We start from the raw sequence: 12,192 nt of genomic DNA, 5'->3' as shown, positions 1-12,192 counted from the left end.
TGTGAATGTATTGAGAAAATGATTCCTAGACAAGACACTAGGGTGACTTGATAAAGAAAAATACTTCAATAAATACTTCGTAATTACAAATTTGTATAAATGTTTTTATAAATAGAAGTTATCAAAATCAGCCTTTGTCTTCTAGCCATTAACATTCAAAATACGCCTGATGAGCCTGGCTTAAACCACCAGGCGAAACGATCGTAGCGTAATGGTTGAGTGTGTGGTATTTCGCTAGAATTCATTTTTCAATACAAAACTCCTTAGGCCATGTTAGCTCGATTAATCCAATTAATTAATTAAAAACGTTCATAAATAATGACCTACGTCCTAAAAAGACAATAATAAAACGAAAAACTTCACAGCAGAGCCCGGCTGCCCCGGCTGAGGTTTGAACCTGGGTCCTCTCCAACAAACAGACAATGTTGTCGAGGTCTCAGCGTTTTAAGCCATTGCCAATCTATCATATCATATCAACAAACTAGTCGACATGATATCAACAAAAAACTTCAGAAACTGAAGACATTACAATTCATGAAGGAAACCCCCATTCGAATGTACATGTGAATGTATTGAGAAAATGTTTCCTAGACAAGACACTAGGGTGACTTGATAAAGAAAAATACTTCAATAAATACTTCATAATTACAAATTTTTAAAAATGTTTGTATAAATAGAAGTTATCAAAATCAGCCTTTGTCTTCTAGCCATTAACATTCAAAATACACCTGCTTAAACCACCAGGCGAAACGATCGTAGCGTAATGGTTGAGTGTGTGGTATTTCGTTAGAATTCATTTTTCAATACAAAACTCCTTAGACCATGTTAGCTCGATTAATCCAATTAATTAATTAAGAACGTTCATAAATAATGGCCTTCGTCCTAAAAAGACAATAATAAAACGAAAAACTTCACAGCAGAGCCCGGCTGAGGTTTGAACCTGGGTCCTCTCCAACAAACAGACAATATTGTCGAGGTCTCAGCGTTCTAAGCCATTGCCAATCTATCATATCATATCAACAAACTAGTCGACATGATATCAAAAAAACTTCAGAAACTGAAGACATTACAATTCATGAAGGAAACCCCCATTCGATTGTACATGTGAATGTATTGAGAAAATGATTCCTAGACAAGACACTAGGGTGACTTGATAAAGAAAAATACTTCAATAAATACTTCATAATTACAATTTTGTAAAAACGTTTGTATAAATAGAAGTTATCAAAATCAGCCTTTGTCTTCTAGCCATTAACATTCAAAATACGCCTGATGAGCCTGGCTTAAACCACCAGGCGAAACGATCGTAGCGTAATGGTTGAGTGTGTGGTATTTCGCTAGAATTCATTCTTCAATACAAAACTCCTTAGGCCATGTTAGCTCGATTAATCCAATTAATTAATTAAAAATACATTGAAATTATTTCGATATATGCATCCCGCTTATATGCATTCCCCGCTCATAAGTACTGATCATTCATTGGGATCATTCTTTCATTTTGGCTTAAAAATATTCGTTTATATGCACCGGCTTAAAATAATTTGGATGATAGTAAATTTTTTCATTGGCGTTAAATTATCATATTGGATATGACGATACGCAAAAAACCGAAGTATACGTGAAAAGGGCAATTACGAGCAGAAAGACTCGTCAAGAAATCTCAATATAAAAAGCAATATGAGTCATCGGAGATTGAACGTGCAGTTAACGTCTGGTTTAATTAAATGCGTTCACCTGGAGCTGTTATTTGAGACAATATGCTTTTAGGGAACGCTGATTTGCAATAAACATAAACATGCCATTTACTCCATCTACTGGCTGGCTATGGCAAAAAGACAAAAAAATACTGACGAATTTTGAAAATCAATAAATATTGTTAACTGATTTAAAACGGTGTGTTTTTGGATGTACCGAACTACATAAACATACAGATTTTTTGAGAAAGGAACGGGTAAAACTAATAAAGGACAATGGAAACGTGACAATATCGATTTTTTGGAACCTCTATAAAATTCTCGGAGGAACATTTTTGTAGAATTTTTTCATGTAGAAAATCCAATCTTGTTTTTCTTTTTCAGTTTAAGAACAAAATGGACATGGAAGGAACTAAGCTATAAGGTCAAAATATTATACAAAAAGATTAACTGAAAACATGTCATCTCAAAATGATGAAACAATGTTTTTCGACGGAGTCCAACAGATCATTTAATAAAAGACAAGGTTGATTTCTCACAGAAGACAAGATGAAGATGTAAAATGTTCAATTATAACTCGATTGTTATAGAACTTTACTTTTGCTTGCAAAAAATTAAAGGATCAATTAGACCAAAAAATATTTTCCACATGAATTTTGTAATCAAAATAGAGTTGAAAAAGTCTAGACTTCAAAGGATAGTAAATATGTTGTTTGTTTTCTAATAGATATCTTTTCAAATAAATAAGGTTTTTGGAAAAAAAAAATGGTGTGCCGAATTTAGTGTTATATTTTTATAATGTCGAAAAAAATTGCCCGGAGTCGGAGTCGAGTTATTTTTTTCAACTCGGACTCCGACTCTAGCAAAATTGCTCGACTCCGAAACCCTGGTTAGAATAAAATGCCACATGTGATTTGCCTGAGTTAGATTGCTGGATGTAATATATGCTGCAGACTGATAGCGGTTTGCATGCCCAGTTTATCACTAACCTTGGTTTGAAACTACCGTATATTTATATGGACAATTAAAAAAGTGTTATTTACCTGGATCTACAACAACCACAACTCCAACTATCAACTGATGTTCTTCTAAAACTGTATTTGTGACAAGCGGTACCAGATCGAGAGCTTCTGATTCGTTTCCATCCAATTCCACGACTACCACAAGCAAATTAGTCCATGTAAACACAGCACTGTAATTTTGTACGAAATAAATGTAAATACAATTATGACTATTACGTAGGCAATTAACCTACCATTCGGCAATTCTTTTATGGCATCTTAATACTGAGTTTTCTATGTCAATCGGATGATAGTTCATGCCGCGTAATGCAATAACCTCATCAAGAGCACCGACAACATATACTGCGTCGTGTTGCTCCTGGTCTCCTTGCTCGCTATTTGCAACCGAATTTCCTGTAATCTGAATTAAATTAGTGTGCGACTGGTTTAATGAGTTAATCGAATCATTATCACTATCACGGCTTGCAATACTCGGTGTTGTTTCATCTAATACGGACACGGATTGGGAGCATTCCGTTCGTCTCAAGAAACCCAAGTATCCAGTTCTTGCGTAGACTTCAGTTGTGGCACCAGTAACGAGTTTGGCGTTAAAGTGGTCATTGTAGTCTGTTTCATCTCCATAAATGGTGTAATATCCATTTGCATTATGTGATGATTGTACCTGCACAATTGTTGAAATGAAAATAACTCTTTTTAAATATATTCAAAATGTTACCCATATTTCGCCCAAATGTGAATCTCCACAATGCCCCTTTGTTTCGGGATTGGCAATTATAACTTTAACGCCTGGTAGAAGTTTCCCAGATTCTATTAGACATAATGAGTTGGGAGCACCTCGCTCTACAAGTGCTACTCGGTTGTTTCTAAGGGCCCTCAAATCAACATAAACTTGAGCGCTTTCTGCTGAACTAGCTCCTTGAACACATATAGCAGGGTTTACTCTACATCCAAATGATGTGGAAACGCACCTTGTGTTCAAACCAAGAGCCTGGAATAGTTTACAAAACTGTTGAGTCAACTGAACTCGTGGTCTTTCCTCCGCCACAACCACGCATGTGCGTACACATCTCAGATCAATATTTCTTTGTTTTAATAAGGGAATAGAATTGCTCAGCGCCTTTGTACACAGTTCAATAACGCCATATGAACAAAAAGTGTCCCTAACTCTATGCTGTGATAAGGTGGACAACCAAAGGCTGGGATTAGCTTCAACCTCATATGGAGCAATTAAAATTGAGTGATGACCACTGTAGACACCAATGAGCGTCCACATAGCAAATCCTAGTCCACAGTACGGATCTAAACATAAAGCCACGTGTCTAGATGGATACAGTTCACAAGCTAGCTTTAAGCTGGCACAGATACTAGAAAGAGATCTAAAGACAAAAATACCTTTAATAAAGAAACCACAAAAGTATTTTCATATAAAAATTACCGATGATTTATGTTAACACCACTCAATCTACCGCATGTTGAGACGCTAAAGTCCAGGTAAGCTGTTGAATCCAACTGCGCATTATAAATACTTGATAGCTTTCTCCTCGGATTTTCATCAATATCCAAAATAGTTGGCCATGTTTTTGGATCAATGGAAGCTGCTGCTTCTCGGGATTTCAGCAATTTTATTATGGATTGGATAGACAATACAATAACACTCTTAGACACATCAACTATCATGCGAACAGTTGGAAGTGTCGTTATTAAATTTTGAGGATGTGGAGGTCGTATGGTGATTGGTACAGCACCCAAATAAAGACACCCATAAAATGCACACAATAAATCCAAGCCGGGAGGGAATATTAATGCTGCAATAAAAAAATAATTTAAAAACGGTTATGCATAGTTCTAAAAATTGTCTCTCTATTGAAGCTTACCAACATGATCATTAGGCTCGATTTTTCCTTTTTCTTGCAATAATGCAGCAATTTTTTCAGCGCGTTTGTGTAACTCCGAACAAGTGAGTGTTTTCGCAATTGATCCTGAAATATATAAAATTACGTATTTAACATATCAGTTCGCCTCCTTTATCGCACAATATACATATGTATCTAGAACTATTTCATAGGCATAAAATCCATTTCCGTATTAAATGCAATTCAATTATAAATATTGTATATTTACTAATTTTAATGTAAGCCAGCCTAATATCAGATTTGTTGTTTAAAATTTTAAAGTGGATGGTGGTTTAAAATTATTTGCTTTAGGGAAAGGTAAATAGAACTATAGTTTCAGACTTCGCCACATATCCTCATCAGTTCTATTAGTTTTTTGTGTTGAAACAAAAAATCTTCCCCAATTTTTTTCGGCAAGCGAGCGTCTGCTTCGAATCGAGCGGCCCGCTATGTAAATATTCAAAACGTGTCTTTGGACTCATCAACCATCGACTTAGAATACTGATGTTTTTAAGCATGGAAGAAACTATCGAGAATACACTACTCCAAGGTGTTAGCGTATGAGAAATCCCTCTGCTTCGGCAGTTGGAACAACAACAAGAACATTTCAATGAACGAAACCGAACAGGGAGGAAGGATAACAGAAGAAGAATAAAAGAGTAAAGTGATTGACTGACCAACTGATTTATCAACGCCCAGACCAAACAGTTGAAGCTAGAAACTTCCCAACATACCAAATAAAAACAAAAAGTAATAGGACTATAGGAGATATCATAAAAATGGAAAATTCACAATCAATTTTTAACAATGCTTGGAAAACTATTAAGGCCTGCGTACATAAGCTGCCTCGCCTGCTTACCTTGCTTGCTTCTGATAAAAGAATAAAAAAAAGGCAACCCAGTCTGAAATTTGCTCGGCCTTCTTTATTCTTTTATTTTTATTATGTTAGAAATGAAGTAGGAAAGCAAGGCAACCAGGCGAGGCAGCTTATGTACGCAGGCCTTTACGTGCACAAACTTTTCTAAAGTCTGCCTGAAAATTATTTGTATACACATACATATTTTACATCGACCTTTAAGTTTTTATGTGATCAAATGTATGTCCGCGTTGTGTTAACAAATAACTATATCCATGTTATGCTAAAATGTAATTGCCGATGCCTAAAAATATGAAAAAGATAAAAAGACAAAAAAGTTAAGGAACTTCTTTCGAACCATAACAAAAAAATAAAAAAAATACGAATCTGAAGAAGTTTTCAGGATTGGTGACAATAATAGCGATTGTGATGAAACTAGAAGTGAATGCGAACAAAGTTAAAGTGACAAAACTACGAATAATTATATATTGAATAATTATATATTGAGTGCATGCCGTTTCGCCACTTCATATTGGCTTAATGATATGGGACCTACTTGTTATCGCCGAACGGCGTGTTTTACGACGCCACTTATATAAGAATTGTTCATGGTTGATCAGGAAATATCGTCTACATTACGCTGAGGGATATTTTGCCAAAGTTGGAAAGTTTTTGCCAGACCTGAAATCGAAACAGTACATACAGAGTGCAGGGCACACATGCTTACTATTGCACCACTGTGGTATACATTATATGTATAACACTGTGCAACATTTTTAAGGTGATCTTGTGCAAACAATTCGAACTGAGGATTTTTTCGATTTAGCCCGGTTTAGATGAGGCCATAAAATCCGAACTGGATCTGACAGGACACAACCCTACTAGGATTTTTGTAGTCTAAATACGTACTTTCAAAAAATGCATACTAGAAGTTTTTTGCATTTTCAGTGTTGCATAGTGTAATTGAAGAAATCATTATTCAAGAGTAGACTGCTAAGTGGAGTGTTGGTAGAAGTGATCTATTGAAAAGGAACGGAAAGGAAGTAATCGAAATTTTAGCATAACAAACGCTATACAAAGTTAGTTCAATTTACAACATTAACTGAAAAAATATTACTAAATTTCTACTTTTCATAGATGCCGCAACTCCAACTACACGTTCGCTAAAACAGTATATATTTATAACTAAATCTCAAAATATGAACTGAATTAATAAAATTAAATGAAAATTTAAAAAAAGATATATGTAAGCTTGTTCTTTTTTTTCGTTCGGTCCCACGCCACTCCCACCCACCCCACCCGACCGAGGGGCCACCTCCCTATATCGTAGGGAAGGCGTACACCCCATAGACCAGACTATGGAGGGTTAGTAGAATGATGGGATGACCGGCTACATATTAAATCAGCCGGCAGTAATAGTAAACCATTATATATACACTAAAACTAATTAAATAAGGTTAGATGAAGAAGTACTAAATCACAAATCATGCATACGTGTCTGGCACTCACTACATACGCATAATAGCATTTTTTTTATCATGTTTAAAGGGTCAGTAAACGATATACTATCTAATATATAAAAGGCAATGTGTGTATGTTAGTATGTTTGTTTGTTTGTATGTTTGTATGTTCCGAATAGACTCAAAAACGGCTGAATAGATTTTATTGAAAATTTCAGATAATGTACTGGAAACACCGGTGGTGAAAATAGGCTATATATTTTTTTGAATGGTCGTCGCGGAAGTGAAATATCGCGGTCATCCGTCATCAAATTATTCAAAAATGTATTATTTCAGATAATATTCCTAATTTTAGTAAGCGTGACTACAAAACCGCTAAAACACTGGCTTCAATATGTGGGATAACGCGGTCAACGCCATATTTTGGAATACAGTAAAAGCCCGATGACTTGAGATGTCACTATATAGAAATTCCGAAAAATCGATTGGGAAATCTTATGAAATTTTGTATGTGGAATTTTTAGGTCTGAGAATAGGTCGTAATCTATTTTTTTATCCCGCTAAGTGTAGTGACCGGTGGTCCTCCCCACAATTTTTTAAGAAAACCGCGAAATTCAAGATACGTTTTAATATATTGTTTACAAATTGTTTGCAATGCTATGGTAATTACAGTCTTGACCCTGAATGGTCGTCGCGGAAGTGAAAATCGCGGTCATCCCAAAATTTTCAAAAATGTATTATTTCAATTAATTAGGACTGTCGTAAGCTGTTTTTATACGGCTAGGAGTAGTGACCGGTGGTCCTCCCCCACAATGTTTTTAAGAAAATCTGAAATCTTTGATATTTTTGAACGTATTGTTTACAGATTGTTTTCCCTGAATGATCGCGGTCATCACAAAGTTTTCAAAAATGTATTATTTCAATTAATATAAATAATTTTAGTAAGCGTGACACAAAAATGATATAAACACTAGCTTGAACAAGTGGGATAGCGCGGTCGTGAGCTATTTTAATACGGCTAAGTGTAGTGACCGGAGGTTCTCCTTCAATTTTTTTTTTTTTAAATCTGAAGTCCATGATATTTTTGAACGCATTGTTTACAGATTGTTTGGTCAATTCCTTCCCAACTATAAGTATTTCTGTAAATAATGATGACTTTTACTGACTGCTAAGTCTTCAAAATTTCATTGAAATTGAACATACGTAACAAAAGCATTAAATCGACCGAAAATATATATGGGTAGCTATATTCCTATATGAACCGCTCTCGATATAATTTGTCATATTTATTTTTAGACCAAATCCCGTCTTACATTCACATATTGTGCATAAAATACGGAAAATCAGCCGAAAATATATATGGGAGCTATATTCTAATCTGAACCGATTTCGGTATAATTTGTCCCATTTATTTCTAGAACGAATTGCGTCACGCTTTCCAAATTTCAGTGAAATGGGACATATGTAGTGTGTCCAAATCTGAACCGGTCTCGATAGAATTTGGCACATTTATATTTAGAACAAATTCCGTCAGACATCCCAAATTTCAGCGACATTGGACACATATAGCGTGTTTAGAGCATCAAATACAGAAAATCGGCCTAAAATATAGATAGGAGCAATATCCAAATCTGAACCGATTTCGATATGATTTGGCACATTTATGTCTAGACCAAATCCCGTTACGCATTCCAAATTTCACAGAAATTGGACATAAATAGCGAGTTTGGTTCATAAAATACAGAAAATCGGCCGAAAATATATACAGGAGCTATATCCAAATCTGAACCGATTTCGATATAATTTGGCACATTTATTTCTAGACCCAGTTCTGTAACACATTCCAAATTTCAGCGAAATTGAACATATATAGCGTGCTTGGTGCATAAACTACAGAAAATCGGCCGAAAATATATGTGGGAGCTATATTCAAATCTGAACCGATCTCTATATAAGTTAGCACATTTATTTCTGGAACAAATTCCGTCAGACCCTCCAAATTTCAGCGAAATTGGACATATATAGCGTGTTTGGTGCATAAAATAAGGAAATCGGCCGAAAATATATATTGGAGCTATATCCAAATCTGAACCGTTTTCGATATAATTCGGCACATTTATGCCTAGACCAAATTCCGTTACACATTTCAAATTTCAGCGAAATTGGACATATATAGCGTGCTTGGTGCATAAAATACAGGAAATCGGCGAAAATATATATGGGAGCTATATTCAAATCTGAACCGATATCTATATAATTTAGCACGTTTATTTCTAGAACAAATTCCGTCAGACCCTCCAAATTTCAGCGAGATTGGACATATATAGCGTGTTTGGTGCATAAAATAAGGAAATCGGCCGAAAATATATGTGTATGGGAGCTATATCCAAATCTGAACCAATCTGGCACATTTATTTCTAGAACAAATTCCATGAGAAATTCAAAATTTCAGCGTGATTGGACATATATAGCGTGTTTGGTGCATAAATTAAGGAAGTCGGCCGAAAATATATGTGTATGGGAGCTATATCCAAATCTGAACCGATTTTGATATAAATTGGCACGTTTATTTCCAGACCAAGTTCATACATTCCAAATTTCATCGAAATTGGACATAAATATCATGTTTGGTACATAAAATAAGGAGATCGGCCGAAAATATATGTATGTGGGAGCTATATCCAAATCTGAACCGATTTGAATATAATTTGGTAAATTTATTTCTACATCAAATTCCGTCACACATACAAAATTTGGAGATTATATCTGTAATACTTCTAAAGATATTTGCATACCAAATCTAAATTTTTTGGAGGTACCTCCGGTTTTGATGCTATATCTCCAGATCAACGCGAAATTTCAAAAAATTATATAGCCTATTTTCATTCCAGGCCATGTAGCAATGTACCCTAAACATTTCAGTAAAATCTGTTCAGCGGTTTTCGAGTCTATAAGGCACAAACAAACAAACAAACAGACAAACAAATTTCAATTTTATATATATAGATTTTGTAAGCGTGCCTAAAAACGCTATAAACGCTGAACACTAAACAATAAGTGGGACAGCGCGATCAACTCCACATTTTGGAATACAGTAAAATCCGGATAACTTGAGATGTCACAAGATCGAAATTCCAGAAAGATCCATTGGAAATCAGACAAAGTTATTGATATACACTACAATATCATCATTGGAATCAGAATACCGCGATCGTGTTCGATGTTTGAAAATATTATAATTACGGATAAAATCTCAAAATGTGGGAAGTGAAACTTCATGAGCATTGATTTCAGTCCTTGGAATAGCTAGGTAAAGATACATTTTTTAAATACAGCAAAATCTCGAGAATAACAACTACAATTTATAGAAGTAATTTTTTTTTATGAATTATGTAAATGTTGCCATACATATCCCGAAGGAACATACATTTCGCTGAGGGGTATTTTACCACTATTGCATATAGAGCGCGAAGAAAAAAGCGTTACGTTCGATCGGCCTGAATGAGGTTAAATCCACCAAATATAGCGAAAATCAGGCGCCACCGTTCTATGTGAGCTATATCAAAACGAGGACGTATACTGAACAGTGGCTATATCTCTGAACTATCGAAAATCGGGAGGTACTGTTTTATGGGAGCTATATCAAAACGTGAACCTATTACTGTTACATACCGAGCGCAAATAAAAAGGCGTGTCTTTCGGTCGATACGAATATTTATGCTCTCCTCTTTAAAATATATTAAAACCAGATTTCAGCCATTTCTGTGTGATAATGATGTTAAATCCTCAAAAATAGCGAAAATCAGCCGGTACCGTTCTATGGCAGCTATGTTAAAACGTGGACCTATACCAACAATTCTTTGCAGTAATAATTACGACCCCAACCGAGACCAACAATCCAATATATAGCAATGTTAATTGACGTGCACCGACCATTATATGTGGGTCACAAAGTGCTTTAAACTGTCGATTTATGGTGAAGGGTATAATAAAAGAGATTTTATATCTTAAATTTGGGGGATGCCATTATATGGAATTTATGTCAAAACATTGATTTATATTATGAAGTTTCTGGAGGGATGCCTAATTATGGGTGTATCAATACTGGATAGATAACTAAAGTTTACACGGAGAACCCAAACAACGGGCCAGCAACGCGGACCGGGTCAGCTAGTATATATATATAAAAGGCAATGTGTGTATGTTAGTATGTTTGTTTGTTTGTATGTTCCGAATAGACTCAAAAACGGCTCAATAGATTTTCTTGAAAATTTCAGATAATGTACTGGGAACACCGGTGGTGAAAATAGGCTATATATTTTTTTGAATGGTCGTCGTGGAAGTGAAATATCGCGGTCATCCCAATGATTCAAAATTGTATTAATTCAAATAATATACCTAATTTTAGTAAGCGTGACTACAAAACCGCTATAACACTGGCTTCAATATGTGGGATAACGCGGTCAACGCCATATTTTGGAATACAGTAAAATCCCGATAACTTGAGATGTCACTATATAGAAATTCCGAAAAATCGATTGGGAAATCTTATGAAATTTTGTATGTGGAGTTGTTAGGTCTGAGAATAGGTCGTAATCTATTTTTTTATCCCGTTAAGTGTAGTGACCGCGAAATTCAAATTACGTTTTAATATATTGTTTACAAATTGTTTGCAATGCTATGGTAATTACAGTCTTGACCCTGAATGGTCGTCGCGGAAGTGAAATATCGCGGTCATCCCAAAATTTTCAAAAATGTATTATTTCAATTAATTAGAACTGTGGTAAGCTGTTTTTATACGGCTGAGAGTAGTGACCGGTGGTCCTCCCCCACAATGTTTTAAGAAAATCTGAAATCTTTGATATTTTTGAACGTATTGTTTACAGATTGTTTTCCCTGAATGATCGCGGTCATCACAAAGTTTTCAAAAATGTATTATATCAATTAATATACATAATTTTAATAAGCGTGACACAAAAATGATATAAACACTAGCTTGAACAAGTTGGATAGCGCGGTCGTGAGCTATTTTAATACGGCTAAGAGTAGTGACCGGAGGTTCTCCTTCAAATTTTTTTTTTTTAAAAAATCTGAAGTCCATGATATTTTTGAACGTATTGTTTACAGATTGTTTGCAATACTACTGTAATTACTGTCTTGACCATGAATGGTCTTCGCGGAAGTGAAATATCGCGAAAAGTAAAAAATCGCGGTCATCACAAAATTTGCAAACATTTATTATTTCAGTTAATATACATAATTTTGTAA

At 35.0% G+C, this 12,192-nt stretch overlaps 1 protein-coding gene across 3 annotated transcripts in view; it reads right to left on the bottom strand.

The window, feature by feature from the left end:
- Positions 1–12,192, bottom strand: part of DIP2 (disco-interacting protein 2) — a 527,750-nt gene that overhangs the window by 23,643 nt on the left and 491,915 nt on the right. For all 3 annotated transcript variants that reach the window (XM_073984060.1, XM_073984061.1, XM_073984059.1), the window contains 5 exons: positions 4,591–4,695; positions 4,152–4,521; positions 3,432–4,092; positions 2,950–3,377; positions 2,738–2,886 (listed from right to left, as the gene is read on the bottom strand). In XM_073984060.1, coding sequence (XP_073840161.1) covers positions 2,738–2,886; positions 2,950–3,377; positions 3,432–4,092; positions 4,152–4,521; positions 4,591–4,695 — 1,713 coding nt within the window. The remainder of the gene's footprint in view (positions 1–2,737; positions 2,887–2,949; positions 3,378–3,431; positions 4,093–4,151; positions 4,522–4,590; positions 4,696–12,192) is intronic.

This window comes from Musca autumnalis, unplaced genomic scaffold (genome assembly GCF_047663935.1).
Source record: "Musca autumnalis isolate F117 unplaced genomic scaffold, ASM4766393v1 scaffold_4, whole genome shotgun sequence".
Taxonomy (NCBI): domain Eukaryota; kingdom Metazoa; phylum Arthropoda; class Insecta; order Diptera; family Muscidae; genus Musca; species Musca autumnalis.
This window is presented reverse-complemented; position numbering and strand designations above follow the sequence as displayed.